The sequence below is a fragment of the Phocoena phocoena genome, chromosome 17, assembly GCF_963924675.1.
Source record: "Phocoena phocoena chromosome 17, mPhoPho1.1, whole genome shotgun sequence".
Classification (NCBI taxonomy): domain Eukaryota; kingdom Metazoa; phylum Chordata; class Mammalia; order Artiodactyla; family Phocoenidae; genus Phocoena; species Phocoena phocoena.
This window is the reverse complement of record NC_089235.1, coordinates 39,648,368-39,667,967: the sequence shown is the minus strand read 5'-3', so window position 1 is coordinate 39,667,967 and position 19,600 is coordinate 39,648,368. Positions and strand designations below refer to the sequence as shown.

General features: G+C 34.0%; 2 protein-coding genes across 2 annotated transcripts in view; both read left to right on the top strand.

Moving 5' to 3' along the window:
- Positions 1–19,600, top strand: part of RAD54B (RAD54 homolog B) — an 89,649-nt gene that overhangs the window by 31,046 nt on the left and 39,003 nt on the right. The window lies entirely within an intron of this gene.
- On the top strand, positions 1,256–6,086 carry FSBP (fibrinogen silencer binding protein). The gene is made up of 2 exons (XM_065895729.1): positions 1,256–1,629; positions 5,561–6,086. Exons 1-2 carry the CDS (start codon positions 1,256–1,258, stop codon positions 6,084–6,086), a joined length of 900 nt encoding a protein of 299 aa, XP_065751801.1.

Here is a 19,600-nt window from a genome sequence, read left to right as displayed (position 1 = left end):
ATGAAAAACAAAGTAATTGAAAATTGATGGCATTTCTGTAGAGCTATAGTTCTCTGGATAGGGGCTGTATCTAGATTTACCTTTGTTTTCTTTGGGCCTTTCTCAGTGCTTGGGAACATTTTTACAGGTGTTCAGTAATTGATTGAATGGAACTGTGTTCAAGTATGTTCTAGTTCATTTTCCTATCTGGAGAAACATGTATATCAGGAGAAAATAGGCTTATTTGTTTACATTGTTATTTATCATGTTTCAGACAGAGATTAGAAAATATATCCTAAACACACAAATTGGTGGCCTTGCAAATGACTAGACTAGCTGTTTCCTTTCATAGTCCAAATTGTGTGAAAATGGCTAAATAAAGATCGTACTCTATAATAATAGCAAATGCGATTTTGTTGTGTGCAGTCTTAAGGTGTTATTATTCTGTTCTTACTGTGAATGGTGTTTTTTACACATGCTAAAGCAGGCTAGCATAATGCGTTGCTTTAAAAACACAATTTTTATCTGCTTTTTAGATTTAGTGTTCAACAAAAATTTCTTCTTAAGTAACTGAAAAAAAAAAAACAAAACACGGTATTTACTGTAGACTGTAAAATGAAGGAGAAGCTTAGCTTTACCGTGGAGTCTGAGCTGGGTGTAACCTAACTAGCTAGAGGATATGCAATTCCTGATTGACAGCAGGTCCAGCATTATGCAGATTTTGTAAGAGAGAACAGCAGCTCAGAAACAGTGATTAGGGGATCTGTTAGGAATCACTACATTCACCACTCATATCTTTAGTTTTTCATTTTTCTGTCTACTGGATTTGTAAACAAATAGTACAAAACAGTTCCTCTTTTGTTTTTATTAAAGTGATACTGCAGTGCATTTTCAGTCTATCAGCTAGGCAAACGTGTCGGAATTCGATATTCTCCCTAAATTAGCTAATTTTTAGCTGTGTTCCATGCTTATCTCTAGACCTTTGTGTATTAAATCCTACCTCGAGCTGTTCTCTTTATACACAAGTGTGTTTTGCTTGTGCCTTCCTGTCTTCTTCAGTGAGAAGCTTTATGTAGGTCAGGCTTGGCTTAAGCAGATTTCCTGAACCTGCGTCAGCTTAAGCTGGAGGAATTTTAATAAACCCTCCCCTGTAGGCGTGGGCCTAAATGAGGCTAGCCTAGTTAAGCCTGATCTTTTTCTGTTTGTGAAAAGAGCTGAGCAGAGCTGAAGGCTGCATGGTGGTTTCAGAAACTGCCTACTTAATTTGAAAAGAACAATGGTAGGAAAAGCTAGATCTTCCAATTTTACCTTATCTGAAAAGCTTGATTTGTTAAAGCTTGTGAAGCCATATGTTAAAATTCTGGAAGAACACACTAACAAACATTCAGTAATAGTGGAAAAGAATAGATGTTGGGATATCATAGCAGTTAACTATAATGCAAGTGGAGTAGACCGCCCTCCTCGAACAGCGCAGGGCCTACGCACTCTTTACAAAAGGCTCAAAGAATATGCCAAACAGGAGCTATTGCAGCAAAAAGAGACCCAATCAGATTTTAAAAGCAATATTTCTGAGCCAACCAAGAAAGTTATGGAGATGATTCCCCAGATTTCCAGTTTTTGCCTGATAAGAGACAGGAACCACATACAAAGGTAAGCTTTATTTTATTTTGTTGTGAAAATTATGGCGCCTCCTATCTATTGGGCTCTGGCTTAGTTGTGATAAAGATATGCATAGTAAGCATCCCCACTACGGGAGCAGTGAATAGTGTCTTTGTTTTGTATTCTTAAAAAAGAAAAGTGAGGCTATAAGGAATTTTTCTGCTGCACTGGATTTAAGCCACTTTTTATTGTCTTCCCCTCCCCCTTCCCTCCTTCTGTAGTTTCTAAAAAGTAAAGGTTAGGGAAGAATAAATGGGATGTAATTTGTGACATTACCTCATAAACTTTTAAAATTAAATTGTTTAATTAGCTTCTGAGAGATACCTTTTTCTTATTTCATTTAAGATTACATTTCATTAGAATTTTCAATTTTGTATAAAGTTAGCAGTTTCAGGAAAAATGGAACCCTTGCTTTTTTTAATGAATTATCAGTGTCTACACTTACTGAATATTAATTGAGCTAAAAACCTAAAATGAACAATTAAGTAAACTTGTTAATGGCATCATTGTATATATTAAAGTTTAAAGTATTTTTAAATGTACAGTTTAAAGTATTTTTCTAATTTAACATTCAAAATAAAAAAGACAAGAACACAAGAAAAGGAGTTAATGCCTAATTAGGGATTCAGATTACTTAATAAAACTAAAAACTTTTGTTGTTTTTACACAATAATGGTCTAGTTTCACTTTGATTTGGGGTCATACAGGAAAGGGTAAGCTCTCCCATACTATTCTGCAAGGGTATCAAATTATGAATTTTAATATATCAATAAGAGCAACTGGATTAGAAACAGTTTTTTTGGTTGAATTTGTGCTCTACATAAGTACTTGCCTGGAAATCTTCAAAAACTAATATCCTGCTGCTGATTCAGATTTTAACCTCTGGCAAAAGATAAAAATGGCAGCTACAAGGCTTCTTCTGAATCATTTAGGGTAATTTAAGCAAACTGTAAACTCCTTGTTAGTTGAGGAACCTTCAAACAAAACTTTACAAGGTACTTTCCTATTGGTGGAAGAGTCATTATATAAGCAAAATTATTAATTACCTATGAAATCCCTTTGAAGTTAGGGAAGAAATGGAAAAACCTTTTTAGCCAAACATATTTGTTATTTTGATAATTTACTAGGATAATATTTTTGAGCCCAGCTTCTTACCATATACTTCTTATTTCTAGTTGATAGCATAGTAAAAAAATAGCACCAGTGGGAATCCAAGATGTGGATACACAGTATATTAATTCATGGGGTCACTGCTTAAACTGTTCACTGTGATGACAGATGATTAAATCCTAGTATGCTGAATGTCCAAAAAAAAAAAAAAACTCCACAGTAGGACTGTTTTATACTCATTAAAATTTTTTCCCTCTTTGAATCATAAAGAACAGTGGCTTTGCATTATAGGTATAAAACTACCTTTGGGGTCTAGGTTTTTATAATTTGAAAACTACACATAGAAACTGTAGTTTTATCAAGTTGTGTATTTTAAAAATACACTGATATAGAAGAAAAATAATATATAAGATACAAAGATATATTTACATTTTGACCGCTTGTGTGTGTGTGTATGTATGTATGGTATATATACATGTATATACATAGAATATATATACCTACACAGTCAATCTTTGGGGCATCAACATTTCTCTGATTAAATGCGTTGATTTACACATTTCTATACCTACTGTTTAAACAATCAGTTTTTCAGATTTTAAAGGTAAGAATATCAGAAATACGCCAATTAAATGCTTATTTTTGTTAGCGTGTGTCTGCTCTGCCACTTTCTCTGTACTAGCATTTTAATTTATAATATATTTATGTACTTAATATACTTGTTTGACATCATCTTGAATCTTAATTATCTCAGAAGTTTATAATTCATGATCTTAATTATACTTCTATATAAATATGACAGTTAATCTCATCAAACTCTCTATACTTAATAAGGAAAATATTACTGCTTATATAATTTAACATATTTAAGTATATACAGCTATTTTGTAAGGCTGTTTATTTCTACAAGTGACATTGATTTATGTCTTTATATTTACCTCTCTTTAACATCAGATTATATTTTATGTTTTTATAATCAATTTGATCCTCAGAGTTCATATTCATACATTTTAGAAGTTCTTTTCTGTTTTATCATTTTTTTGTGACCTCTAAGTCATTTTTAGACTTTGTTATGCCTTATTTGTAATGTTTTAACTAAAGTGGAATGGAATATTCCAGATATAAGGCGTATTTTTAATTTACATGGGAGTATATTGTCTATGTTTAATTGTCTTTATAGTCTATTATACATACTAATTTGGAAAAGTAATTATGTGGATTTAAAAAATTTAATTTATATCTGTTGTTTTAACTTTTTCCCAATCTAGGATTTAGAGATGTTAATAAAAGCAAATCTTACTAATTTGAATTACATTTATATTCCATTGTTTTGCTTTTGAAAATCATAAAATGACAAAAAAAGACAAGAATGAAAATGAAGGAATTTATATAATCTACAAATAGGTTTTTTATAACATACTAAATATCTTATTATTTCATTTGTGCCTCTTAGACAAATATCTGATATTTCTGGCAATTTAATGTTATTAGTAAGTGACATATGGGGAGTTTAAATTCTTTTCCTTATGTTCTACTTAAACTTGTTCCAGCATTTTAATCATCCATGTAGAATGTATTCTAACCTATATTACTTATTTATAATTTATAAAATGTTATTTAAATAATGTGAAGTGTAGCATTTCCATTAATGTTCCAATAATCTCTTTCACCTCGATAACTTTTAAGTTAAGCAGAAACATAAATTAAAAAGAAAAACCCTCAAGAAACATTATGTATTCTTAATTCACAACTTCATGTTATACATGAAATTATTTAAAAACCAACAGAATTTTCAGGAACATTGTGTTTATGTCATAACAAATATTGTAATGTCAAAGTTTAAATTATGCTAAAACTGTAGTTGCCTCTAATAGGAATGCATATTTTATGGAAATTTCATGTAAATTTAATAAATTTTCAATATATCATATATAGGCCATTAAAAAAACATTGCATTGAAAAAACCCATTTCATTTATTCAATCATTCAACATATGATGAGTACCTGTGAGGTTCCAAGTAGAGTATTATACTGGGTACTGATGATCCAGTGGTAGATCTAAACCCTTGCCCTTGTACACTTCACCTGACCACTGGTTAAAAGACTTAAAGATCACCTGAGTCATGTAGTTTAGGATAGGTAAAGGGGAAACACCATTACATCTGAAATTGGATAGTTAGGAGAACCCCCTGATAGTTGGGCATACCCAGAATCATACACAATCTTGTTTTTCCTGTGTGTGTGTGTGTGTGTGTGTGTGTGAGAGAGACTATTGAGAAATCAATACGTCTCAGAGATTGCCTTCCACTGTCCTGCTGGAAGTCATAGACCCTGGTGATTTTTAGATCAGGACAGGAGAGGAGAAGCAGGAGGTCTAGGACTAAGGTGTCGGGATAGCAAGGCCCAGAATGAATTAAATGACACTTTACACCATTTAAGAACCTCAGACTTATAGGGACAATTGGTATCTCTTTGAGAGTATCAAAAATGCCTTTTCTTTTGTATTTACCTCGATAGCCTTGTGTAGTATTTGTAAGTTCCTGTTCTTTTAAGAGGCCAATTGTAAAGTTAAGGATGGAGATATATATATATATATATATATATATATATATATATATATATATATATATATATAATTAAAATCCCAACCATAGTCACTTTAATTTATTATTGCAAGGGTTAAAAATATTTTTTGTTTCATAGTTTTCTTTATAGCTTGATAATTTAATGTATATTAAATATGAAATTATGCTTTAAAATGCTCTTATATTCATTTGATTTACATTTTATAATGCTTTTTTGTGTGCTGTAGTGCAAACTTGGATGAGGAAGCACAGGCTGGTACAAGTTCACTACAGGTAATGTTGGACCACCATCCAGTTGCTATTACAGTGGAGGTGAAGCAAGAAGAAGACATTAAGCCCCCTCCTCCACTGGTTTTAAATTCTCAACAGAGTGATACTTTAGAGCAAAGAGAAGAACATGAATTAGTACATGTTATGGAAAGATCTTTGTCACCGTCACTTTCCTCTGTTGATATGAGAATGACATTGTCTCCATCTTCTATCCCAAGGAGAGATGATTTTTTTCGGCATGAAAGTGGAGAAAATTTTAGGTCACAGTTAGGGTATGATCCTCAGATTCTGCAAATGCTGAAAGAGGAGCATCAGATAATTTTAGAAAATCAAAAAAATTTTGGATTATATGTTCAGGAGAAGAGGGATGGATTGAAAAGAAGGCAGCAGCTAGAGGAAGAGCTGCTAAGAGCAAAAATTGAAGTGGAGAAGCTGAAAGCAATTCGCTTACGGCATGATCTATCTGAATATAATAGTCTCTAAGATTTTTTTGCAGTCTTGCAATTTGATAATTTTAATTTTGGCCAAATTACTTTCATTTGGGAATATCCTGAAGCAGAGTACATAATCTTTTTTTTTTTTTGGCCACGCCGCACGGCATGTTATGATCTTAGTTCCCTGACCAGGGGTCGAACCCACACCCCCTGCAGTGGAAGCACAGAGTCTTAACCACTGGACCACCGGGGAAGTCCCAGAGTACATATTCTTAAAAAATATTGCTAATCTCTATTATGAAAAAGGCTTTTTTGACATGATTTTCTAATTATTTAATTTTCCTTTGATATATATTAAAATGCTGATTGGTATGGTTATAAATTTTTTTGTCTTCCTCTAATTTTTTTCCTAAGATGTTTTAATTGTTGGCCTTACAAAAGATGTTTTATTTTGGTTATTAACATATATATAAATAACATATATAAATACATAAGTATTCTTTCAAAGTTCTGAATCTTCAGCATTTTTAATTAGCACTTTGAAAGCTGTGTGTAGTTCAAAGTTTTTAAGTCAATCTAATTTAGAAGCAATATTAGCCTAATAGAAGCATGTCTGTATGACATTGATTTTTATGCTTTCATTCTTTGACGGAGTAAGTCCTAGGATTTTAGGGATGGAAGGTATTTGGAGAACACTTTTTCCCACCTCAGTTTTGAGGTAATGAAACTGAGGTCCAGGGAGAACTCAATGATTTATTTGATGTAACAAAGCTCTTTATGGCAGAGCAATGACCAGCACTCAGTTTTTGTTTCTCTGTAATTTTTTTCCCCCTGCCATTCCACAGAAGTAAAAATCCACAAAAATATCCTACATGTTAAAAAATTAGAAACATTTATTTCATTAAAATTGCTTTTAAAAATTGGTGGGTTATGAAATCAGGGGAATTGTGTCAATTACCCCCTTCCTCCTCCTCCTTTTTTTGTCCAGCAAAATAAGATATTCTATTGGAGCTGTTATATATTTTGACTACAAGATTTAATACGTCAATTCATTTGCAATGTCTTAGTATGAAAAAGATTTCTTTCACAGTAAAATCACAGTAAAAACTTTAATGAACAAAATTAAAATTTTATTTAGAATAAAAATAGCAAAAATTATATGTTTATAATTTATGATATCTATAGTCTTTTATGTTTTTGTAAATATTGCTATTTTAGTATTTGTGGAAATAAAACCTTGATTCTTAAAGCACACATAGACATTTATGTTAAATCTTTAATATGTTTATTACTTAAGGATTTCTATTTTTGCTGGAACTGTGTTGAGGAAGGATATTCAAGCCAAGCTTTAGAATGGGGTAGGTAGGATTTCAGCCGTATTGGGGAGAAAGGATGTTTATGCTAGAGTGAGCAGCATGAAAAAGGCATAGAGAATGAGAAAAAGTGGGTCAGAGTGTATAAGCACAAATACAGTGCTAAGCCAGGTGATGTTTAAGTGATTTTAAGTGAGCATAGGGCCAATTAGGGCTGTGATAATCTGGACAAGGACATAGACCTTGACTAACTGGTGTAGCTACCCTTGAGCTCCAGCAGAATTTTTACATGCAGAAATGAGCCAGAAATCTGCATTTTTATGGAAATTTTTATTTGTAAAACATTTGCAAATCATTAAAATTATTTAAAATAATAAATAGACGAAACGTGAATGGGCCTCATTCAGCCAGTGGGCTTTCGGCTCATGGCCTGTGGTGTAGAGCAGTGGTTCACCAAGAGTAGACCCTGACCAGCAGCATCAGCATCTCTTGAGAACTTGTGAGATGTGTAAATCCATTCCTTTCGGATCAGCAACTTGAGGGGTAGAGTACAGCAATCTGTTTTAGTAAGTTCTCTAGAGAGATTCTGATGCAAGTGAAAAAACCACTCAAAGAACCACTGGAATAGAGTATTTTGAAACCTAACATGGTGCCTAAATCATATTAGATTTTCAGAAATTTTTGTCGAAGAGTGGGTGAAGGTAAATTGAGGGATATCAATTTGGAAGTTGGAAGCTGGTTGGTGCCACATTATGGATTACATTAAATGCTGTTTTTAAGGAATCGAATGTGAATATATAATGGCAAGCCATGGAAGGCTTTTGACTAGGGACATATGACTAGAGCGCTGACTTAATGTCATAATAGCAGCATTTCAGGGTGGGTATTGTAGTGAGGGGAAATTAAATCTGAAATTTAGACTATGGCTATAGGAATAGAAAGAATAAAAATAAAACGGACTCTTACAGTACCGTTTTAGCTTGTTGACCGCTTAATTTCATTGGCGTTTTGTATCTGCTGTTAGAGTTAAATATTTTATTATAAAAATGCCTTGAATGTATGATATATCCTTTTGACAATTTCATCTTTAATCTGTGCTTTGACTTTTCTTTCAGTCTAATGAATCTTATAATTCTTATTTGAGGTAATGTTTTTACAATATTATTCCAATAAATCTTTAAGGTAGTAAGCTTTAACTTTTTGAAATGATTGAAAGCAAATTACCATACAAAATGTAATTCATGTTATAATCTTAGCATGGTACTACTCAGAATTGTTAATGAAAGTTCAATTTGAATGCTGACTTTGTACAGCTAAATCAGTTTTCCAGGTGTGTTCTGTGGAACATTAATTCTGTGAAATGTTTTTAGCCAAGTTATGTGTTCAAAAAAGTGCAATATACATCTTTTTTGGTGGTTAGATTCTAATATAAGTGTGGAAGCTAAAAATGTATACTATATAAAATTGCCCTTGAAAATTTTTTTGCTGCCCAGAAAACAGTGTAAACATAGTCTGCTACAGTCTGTTTTTCTCCAGCAGTGTTCAAGATTGTTGTTTCGTTGCTTATGTCATGTGACAGACTTGTTAGCATGTAGGGACTGAGTAGAATAAAAACCTTATTTTACATATTTTTAAACAACAGAATTACACTTATTGCAGTGAGTTTACTGCAGCAGTTTTTCTGAGTCAATCTTGTTTAATTTTAATCTGCAAAAATTAAAGTGAATGTGGTTCTGCTCCATTTTCATTGCTCCATCTCCCCACCTATGCAATTATAATTAGCATAGTATAGTTTATGGGAATTTCTGTGTAAAGAAGACTTGTTTGATGACTGAACTCTTTTTAGAGGCTGTTTATTATTACCTTGCAGAGTATCTTAGGGAAATTATGAGCTAAAGCTTTTTTCTTTTTCTTTCTATATTGAGACTTTTTTGAGTTTTTGACTACTTACCAACTTACATTAGCAGTTTTTGCTGAGGACAAGTTTCACTAAGGGGAATATATAAGGGCAAATTCTATTAGTACCAATGGAATACAATTGAAGCCACCAGACATCCTACTATAGAGAGCTGTTTGGGGCCATGAGTTTACTTACGAAATGTAATGCTGGAAAAACATAGGAAAGAGTGTTTTTATTTTTAAAATGTAGACTTGGTTCTGTAGAAATACTATTTCATCCAACATATTAGAAATTTAGATAGTGCCTAGTTATTCTTGCCACCTTCTTGTCTTTTCTTATCCATTTGAACTTAAATGGATGTTTGTTTTTTTACAAGTTATGATTTTATAAACCTAGGTATGATTTATAGTGGCATTCTGAAAAAGTTAATGAAGCTCTTTCATTTCTAACAAATGCCAGATTTCTTAAAATATTCAAATTAAATATTTTCCTTTTTTGTATAATGCGACATCAACTTGGTGTTATTCTATTTTTGAAAGATTCACTCTACCCTTGCCTCTTTACTTACATGAAAATGTTTGAAATATGAATTATTTTCCATGTGCCTTCTTTTAGAGTAATGTCAAGTTTTAAATAGATATGTTTAAATAATTAAGTGTGGTAAATTGTAATTAATATATACTGTAGATGATAGTGGTTAAATGCATTGTTAATACATGTTCTTTTAAATACATGGTAATACATTGTACTGATTTGTGTACTCTTTGTGTGTGCCATGAAACAAAGAATTCAGTACTATAGAGGTAAATTTTTTTGATGAGGCATAATTGAAATACATTTCTTTAGGTGATATAATAGATGCCAAATGTACCATGTCTAAATTTCATAATATATTTATTTTTTTCAAATGTTAAGATTCACAAATTCTCAAAATCAATTAAATATTTGATGGTGACTTTGATTATAAATAGTTAAAAATAATTAGATGAAATATGGTTGCAGTACTTAACAAATACAAAAGAGTAAATTCTTAAAATATGCAACCTAATTAAACATTAGCAGTCATGCTAGATCTTGTATATAATTTTGAGAAATTTGTTCTGTATTTTTAAATGTATCTTCTTAAAGTTGTTTCATTAAAAGTAGCAGCTATAATGTGAATTTATATAATTTATTTTTAGTTTCCACTTCCTTTGTAAATAGTAGAAAGCAAAGTAAATAAATAAATAAAAATACCACCCAAGTTAGCCCAAACAATTTAAACTAAAATGGATGTATCATTAGACTTACACTTTGTTAGTAGATCTTTCATGAGTGTGAATTCACCTCTGTTACAAAGATTAAGAAATCCTTCAAATGTATAGAAACGAAAAAATTTATAGTAAGCATTCATATGCCTACCACCTACATTCTACAATTAATGTTTTGCCGTATTTGCTTTATCACATGTTTGTCTGTCTATCCATCCATACATTTTTTTTTAAGAAAACTTATTTTAAAACAAGTTGCAGAATTAGAATACTTTACCCATAAACACTTCAGCATGAGTATTATGAACTGGAAGTTCAATATTTATTTGTGTGTGTATGATTTTTTAGGTAAGATTTACAAACAGTGAAATGCACAAATCTTAAATGCACCATTTGATGAGTTTTGACAAATGACTACACCTGTGTAGCTTAAACCCCCATCAAGATTTTAAAAGTTATCACCCCAGAAAGTTCTCTCCTGCCCCTTCCTAACCAATACCCTGGTACCTCAGGCAACCACTGTTTTTAAAAAAACACTAATTTCTAAAAAAACAGATAAGTTTTGCTTGTTCTATGACACAGTATAATTGAGATCATATATAGTGTAGATCCTTTGTTTCTGTTTTTTTCACCCGTCTTAATGTTTTTAATATTCATCCATCCTCTAATCAGTAGTTCATTGTTTTTTGTGGCTGAGTAGTATCCATTTTATAAATATACCACAGTTTGTTTATCCATTATCTTTTGACGGACTTCTGGGCTATTTCCGGATTTTGGCTATTATGTATATTATTGTATAAATGTGTTATGGACTTAATGCTGGATTAAGGAAGATATATGTTTAACTTTTTAAGAAACTGCCAGACCTTTTCTCAAAGTGATTGTACCATTTTACACTTCCCTCCATAGTGTATGGATTACTATTTTTTTAAATAAAGCTTTGCGTGTTCATTGATTGGAATGTCAGAATTGAAATTGATGAATAACTTTTTTTGATATTTAAATGAATTTAAAATGCTGGGCAGATAGTTTAGATATCTGGGAATATTATAGTTTTACTGATTTTTTTTCTATTTTAGCACTTATTGCATATATGCTTTGACATGAAGTACTGAGAAATATGATAAAATGTATATATAGTCCCTGCCATGCTCATGAAGTATCATTCTGAAATGATCTTTAATGCAAAGAAATAACTTCTAGGTTTATTTTGTACGTTATGATACTTGTACTTAGTTGACCTTCATTCTGTTTTGTTAAAGAAAACTATGGATGATTAGCAGTTTGAAGTAATTTGTATATTAATGTTTGTATATTCTTTAGTGTAATAAAAACTATATGTTTTAAATCTTATATTTATATTGCAGTTATATGTTAATGCATATTAAAAGTTCTGGTAGCTTTTGGTAATTTTGAAACTCAAAAAATACAGTCTGCAAGAGTATTTACATTTTTTATTGAATTTGATGATATATGAGATTTTAAATTTTATTTGCTCCGTTGAAAACAGTGTGTGTATTTAGAATTGTTAAAAAAAAAAGAATATTAAAGGCTTGGGTTTATGGAATGTATAATTAAACCATGCAACCCTAGAGTTACTATGCTTAGGACTCATTCATTAAGATGATAATGTCCGGGCTTCCCGGGTGGCACAGTGGTTGAGGGTCCGCCTGCCGATGCAGGGGACACGGGTTCGTGCCCCGGTCCGGGAGGATCCCACATGCTGCAGAAAGGCTGGGCCCGTGAGCCATGGCCGCTGAGCCTGCCTGTCTGGAGCCTGTGCTCCGCAACGGGAGAGGCCACAGCAGTGAGAGGTCTGTGTACCGCAAAAAAAAAAAAAAAAAAGATGATAATGTCCACTATTAATATTAAAATGACAGTGTCTCCCCCTTCCTCTTTTATCAAAGCATGGTTTTAAGCACTCTTACCTTGTGAATCTTGCTGTAGGAATTCAAGCCTCTTGTTTATGAAGACCATTTTTGGTGTTTATTTGGGAAGTAAATTACAGGGTCAAGGGGGAAATAGATCAAAACCAAGTTCAGAAACAAAAATTACAGGTAGAGTGGAATTGTTAGTGGTGGTTAGTCTGGGATATAGCAAATTCGTCATTATTTTATACATTACAAATAGTCTAGATGAAGGCAGTTATGTTCCATATATGTTTAATTCCCAGTTATCTTCATTCTACTTTTTTGCAGTCATTCACCCTCTCCCTGCCCTGCCCTATAGCCTACATTTAAAATGGGGCTAAATGGGAAGGGACTAGTGCAAGATGATGATGATAGTTAACATTTAGAGAGCACTTACTGCATGGCAAGTACTGTTCTAAGTATCTTATATATATTAGCTAATTAGATGAAATATGGTTGCAGCAAGTCTGTGAGGTAGGTATTAGTATTACATTCATTTGGCAATTCATAAACTGGCAGAGGGGTGAGTAACTTGTCCAGGGTCACATAGCTAGTAAGGGACAGACTCAAGATTCATATTCAACTAGTCTTGGCTTCCGGGTTCATGCTTTTATCTTTCTTCTGTTCTGCAAAAGAAAGGATATATCTAATTCTGAGAGTCTTATGGTATTTCAAAGTGATTATAAGAAATTCTGGATTCTTAGAATTTAACTACTGTCTTTTGTTCTAGTCAGCTTTTTTTTTTCTTTTGCAGGGGAAAGTTTGGACATAACAGCGTAACAGTCAGCTCCTGAGAATATAACAGGATATTTGACTCTAGGAATGTTTTTCCCAAACATTTTTGATGAAGACACGCTTTTTATCCCCTCTTTAACAGCAATCCTGAGGAATTGCACTTTTCTGTTAGATAACCAAGTAAAAAATGGGAACAACTTTGAAAAACGCAGAAAGATATTGTCAGTCTTTTTTTTTTTTTTTTTTTGCGGTATGCGGGCCTCTCACTGTTGGGGCCTCTCCCATTGCGGAGCACAGGCTCCGGATGCGCAGGCTCAGCAGCCATGGCTCACGGGCCCAGCCGCTCCGCAGCATGTGGGATCTTCCCGGACCAGGGCACGAACCCATGTCCCCTGCATCGGCAAGGCGGACTCTCAACCACTGCGCCACCAGGGAAGCCCTGTCAGTCTTTTACTTAGTGTACAGAGACTGCTACTGGTAGAAATAGTGTAAAAAGAAAACTAATTGAAATTGTCCAAAATTGCACATCACAGATTTTTTTAGAATTAAAAAACTGATCAAAGCATCCCATCTTTTTCGTTAATGCTAAAACCCTCAAAACTTTATCTGGAAAAATCAAGGTTCGTGAAACAGCAAAACTAACACATGACAACTAACTTACCTAAAAACTGGTAACTTTTTTTTGACTAAAAACTAATGGAGTAATACAGTCTTCATAATATTTAGGCAAAATCTGATTTAGCAAAACTGTATTTGGTAGAAATTATAGTTATAAAAGAAAATTCATGTTGGCAAAAGCTATAATCAGGAAAATACGATATATAAAGAAGTGACCGATGAATCAAATCTTTGTAATAACATTTACTTGGAAAATAATCCTGAATGTACAGTATGTACAATAATGCAGCTGGGTTCAAAGTTAATTTCTCAGGCTACTTTCTCAATGAAGATTAATTTTAAAATTAATTAATTAAAAAAATTTATTTTTTACCATCTTTATTGGAGTATAATTACTTTACAATGTTGTGTTACTTTCTGCTGTATAACAAAGTGAATCAGCTATATGCATACATATATCCCCATATCCCCTTCCCTCTTGCATCTCCCTCCCACCCTCACTGTCTCACCCCTCTAGGTGGTCACAAAGCACCGAGCTGATCTACCTGTGCTATGCAGCTGCTTCCCACTAGCTAGCTTTTTTTTTTTTTTTTAGCTAGCTGTTTTACATTTGGTAGTGTGTGTGTCAATGCTACTCTCTCACTTCGTCCCAGCTTACCCTTCCCCCTCCCCACGTCCTCAAGTCCATTTTCTACGTCTGCATCTTTATTCTTGTCCTGCCCCTAGGTTCATCAGAACCACTTTTATTTTTTAGATTCCATATGTATGTGTTAGCATATAGTATTTGTTTTTCTCTTTCTGACTTACTTCACTCTGTATGACAGACTCTCGGTCCATCCACCTCACTACAAATAACTCAATTTCTTTTTATGGCTGAGTAATATTCCATTATATATATGTGCCATATCTTCTTCATCCATTCATCTGTCAATGGACACTTAGGTTGCTTCCATGTCCTGGCTGTTGTAAATAGAGCTGCAATCAATATTCTGATACATGACTCTTTTTGAATTATGGTTTTCTCAGGATATATTCCCAGTAGTGGGATTGCTGGATTGTATGGTAGTTCTATTTTTAGTTTTTTAAGGAACCTCCATACTGTTCTCCATAGTGGCTGTATCAATTTACATTCCCACCAACAGTGCAAGAGGGTTCCCTTTTCTCCACACCCTCTCCAGCATTTATTGTTTGTAGATTTTTTGATGCTGGCCATTCTGACTGATGTGAGTTTTGATCTGTAGTTTTGATTTGCATTTCTCTAATGAGGTAATTCTGCTTTCATTTAATATTTTTATAATCATGAAGGAAAAATGTGCCTAGAATCAAAATGGCAGTTTTGAAAACTACCTGTTGTTATGGGAATATGGTGATGACCAAGATCAAAAGAGACCCTCCTCTCAACACTTTATAGTTTAGTGGGGAAGGTTTACATTAAATCATTTGTCACATAATTAATTGCTGAGTTAATGCTGAGATAATAACGCAACTTGACATAGTTTGGCAGTCAGGGAAATTTAAACTATGGAAAGCTGAGTAGAAGTTAATTTAGATCAGTGTGTTGGAGGAAGAGAGGTAGAAGGCCCTTTGGCTGGAAGTAGTGTTTTCTTCAATACCTTTAAGACAAATGCATGATCAGATTTACATTTAAAAATAGATATAGTAAGTATGGAAAATGGCTTTAGGGAGTAGAGGTGGCAAGAGAAGACTTCAACAGAACTGTTTGGAAGACCCAACAATAATGGTACAGTAGTCCAGACCAGAGATGATGACTTGGAAAGAGTAGAGATAATGCAGAAGGCAAACAGTACACAGCTTTGAGAACCATGGAGGGGATAGAATCATCTGGGTTTTGTGGTTGATTGGCTCTGGAACTGAGAAAATGAAGAATGTCGTGGATGATTTCCAATTTTTGGCTTGGATAAGGGTGGTAGTAATTTCACTGAGAAATAGGAAAACTGAAGGAGGAGCAGTTTTTGGAGAGAAGAGAAGTGGACCTGGTGAGTTGGAGATGTTTATGAGACATTCATGTGGATCCAACTGGATATACTGGTATACTTACAGATCTAGAGTCATGATCTGGGCTAGAGAAAAAATTTTAAGTTAGTACAGGGAAGGTATTGAACCCATGGGAGTAGATGAGCTAATTTTAAGGAGAAGTGGTGCACAGTGAGGGGAGGAGGGCCTAGAACTCAGGAAGAACTCCAATAAACAAAGGTTAGACAAAAACGTAAGAACTGGCAAAGATGTTTAAGACACAGCAATGAAAGGAGGAGGAAAATCTGAAGTGTGTTAGAAGCTATAAAAATGGAGTTCAATATTTCAAGGTAGAGTGGTCAACATTGTCCAATGCTTTTTGAGAACTGTGGTCAGGACTAAAAAGTAACCTGTGGATTTATTGACAAAGAGCTCCTTAGTGGCTTTTAACCAGGCAGCTTTGGGGGAGGATCAGACTGGAAGCCAGATTGGAGAAGTTGAGGAGTGACTGGGAATTTGAAGAAACGGAGGGAGTTAAGTGGGTGTTTGGGTGCTTGAAGTGGAAACATGGGGGCAGGCAGCTTTTTCAGGCAGTATAAGTTCCCTTTTTATGCATGTGTTCTAGTTTATCCCTGAACATAACGCATCACAGAATAACTTTATTTTTCCATGCTGTGGCCTCTTTCTGTGATTTATTGTGGGGAAAGGAGTTTAGCAAGTGGGAAGTCAAGAGTGATCTTTTTAAGAGCTCTTTATTACCCCTAAAATAATGCACTAATTATCCCTCATTGTTTCTCTTATTAAGTTTCTCTTAATGAGAAACTAATCCTCATTAAGAAATAAAAAGAATCAACCTTTGGACCTGTTGCTAAAACATAATCATTTATTGAGTTACAGAATGATGTTTAATAATTTCTAGTGAGTGGGCTTATTTCAACCTGGCACATTTAAATCTGTTAAATGCTACATGTTGCCAAAACATAATAGTTTTCTTTTTTTAGGGGGGAGGGATAGAGAGGAGTGTTTAAATGATGGCTTATTTAAAATTCCACAAGTTATGTAAAATTTTATTACAATAGAAGGTATAGTGAATTCCTTATATTAAAGAAGATGTAAATGGATTCTTGATTCTTCTAGCAACAGTCAACACTTTTTAAGTGTTAGCCTTTTACATACTAAAATTTAATAGTGTTTTATATTTTAATTTTGACATAATTTCTTATAATTCAGGTTCTCTTTAATGCCTGTTTTCTACTCATAGACTTCACTGAAATGTTGTAATAAGATAAGAGTTTGGGTTTAGAGTACATTTTGGGCAATCTATAAGTTGCTGGATGAATGAATGTTGAGGGTTTTCAGATCAGATTGAAAATGCAGTTTAAAGAAATGAAACTTATTTTAGGTGCATCCTTTGTAGTGTGAAATTAGAGGAGTCAAGCAAAGAAGAGATGTGTGTGTGTATATATATATATATATATATATATATATATATATATATATATAAACCACTAATAATGAAATTCAAATTATAATGTTAAGTAAATGCCATTTCTGTTTGTTAAATTGGTAAAGATGAATGTTTACACAAAAATCTGTACATAGATGTTCATAGCAGCTTGATTTGTGATAGTTAAGAGCTAGAAACACCTCAACTGTCAGTATTCCGTACAATAATAAGGAAGAAGCTTGATACAGGCAGCAACTTGGGATGAATCTCAGAGACATTATGCTGAGTGGGAGAAACCAGCTTGAAAGGTTGTATACTGTATGATTTCCATTTATTCGACATTCTCAAAAAGACAAAACTATATTGGTAGAAAACAGATCAGTAACTGAATAGGGTTAGGGTCTGACTAAAAAGGAATAGCCTGAGGGAGACTTTTGGAGTGATAGAACTCTTCTATATCCTGATTGTGGTAGTGGGTAAATAAATTTATACCTGTGTTAAAATTTGTAAAACTGTACACCAAGAGAAAAAGTCAGTTTTACTGTATGATAATTGTAACAAAAAATAACTACAGTTAGAGAAAAATTCGTAAGGTAATATATTATGCTGATATATAGTAGTGAAGTGGATCCTCTCCGTTGGTGGGAATATCATTGGTAATACCATTATGCAGATATTAAACACCATTTTACTTTTTAATTTAATGATATGGGAAATGTATTCACAATAATATATCAAAAGAGGAGGCTAAAAACTCTACATCATAATTCCTGGTATATTAGAAGCATGTTTTCCCCCAAAGAAGTATATAAAATTACCCTTTGTTCAAACACCTTCATTATGAGAGGAAAGCCGGAAACTGGGGCCACTGCACTTAAGTCCTTTGCCTGCTTGACTGTTCTGTTCAGGATTATAGCAGCCAGAGTCCTTTCAAGGACTGATAAAAGGTCATTGGGCCAAGCATTCTGAACACAGCTGTCTCAGCTGCATATCAATCATTTGTTTTCTCAGAAAAAAGCTTTGATGGTTCTGAAGATAATTTATTGTTTGGAGAGAGTCAAGATTCACTTTCTAAATCCATGAATACCAATGATCAACATATGCATTAACTGAATTCTAGTAGTGACTGGTTTTTCAGGCTTTCAGGAGATTGGTTTACCTGGCTTGAAGTTGTACAAGGTTTTTTTTTTTTGTCATATGTTTTCTCTTTGGTAAATACCTTCCAGTGGAATGACTGGTTATAGGAGGTGTATGTTTAACTTTCTAGGAGTCTGCCAAACTGTTTTCCAAAGTGACTGTACTACTTTACATTCCTTCCAGTAGTGTGTGATATTTCTAGGTGCTCAACATCTCTTTTTTTTTAAGTTATAATTGACTCTACATCTTTGTTAACACTTAATATAGTCAGTTTAAAAAATTTTAGTCAATTTAGTGTGTGGTGATATGTCATGTTTTGAAACAACTTTATTGATTTATAATTCACATACCATATAATTCACCCACATAAAACATATAATTAATAATTTTTAGTAGTATATTCACAGTTATGTGCAACTATCACTACCATTGTAAGATGTTTTCAACACTTCAAAAAGAAATCCTGGGGACTTCCCTGGTGGCACAGTGGTTAAGAATCCACCTGCCAGGGCTTCCCTGGTGGCGCAGTGGTTGAGAGTCCGCCTGCCGATGCAGGGGACACGGGTTCATGCCCCGGTCCGGGAAGATCCCACATACCGCGGAGCGGCTGGACCCATGAGCCATGGCCGCTGAGCCTGCGCGTCCGGAGCCTGTGCTCCACAACGGGAGAGGCCACAACAGTGAGAGGCCCGTGTACCGCAAAAACCAAAACCAAAACAAACAAACAAAAAAAGAATCCACCTGCCAATGCAGGGGACACGGGTTCGAGCCCTGGTCCAGGAAGATCCCACATGCTGCGGAGCAGCTAAGTCCATGCACCACAACTACTGAGCCTGCGCTCTAGAGCCTATGAGCCACAACTGCTGAGCCCACGAGCCACAACTACTGAAGACCTTGCGCCTAGAGCCTGTGCTCCGTAACAAGAGAAGCCACTGCAATGAGAAGCCTGTGCACCATAACAAAGAGTAGCCCCCGCTCACCGCAACTAGAAAAAGCCTGCACACAACAAGACCCAACACAGCCATAAAAAAACAAACAAATAAATTTATTAAAAAAAAAAAGAAATCCTGTACTCTTTAGCTTTCAACCCACCCCCACCATGTGCCCCCCCCCACCCACAACTCACCCTCACCTCCCAGCCCTAAGTAACCACTAAACTACTTTCTGTCTGTATAGATTTACCTGTTCTGGACATTTCATATAAATGGAATCATGTAATGTGTAGTCCTTTGGTGACTGGCTTCTCTCACTTAGCATAATGTTTTCAAGGTTTATACAT

Bases quoted from the DNA above. Each gene is read 5' to 3' on its own strand.
- FSBP (XM_065895729.1), top strand. From the start codon at position 1,256: ATGGTAGGAAAAGCTAGATCTTCCAATTTTACCTTATCTGAAAAGCTT. The intron at 1,630-5,560 runs GTAAGCTTTATT...TGTGTGCTGTAG, and splicing joins GACAGGAACCACATACAAAG to TGCAAACTTGGATGAGGAAG.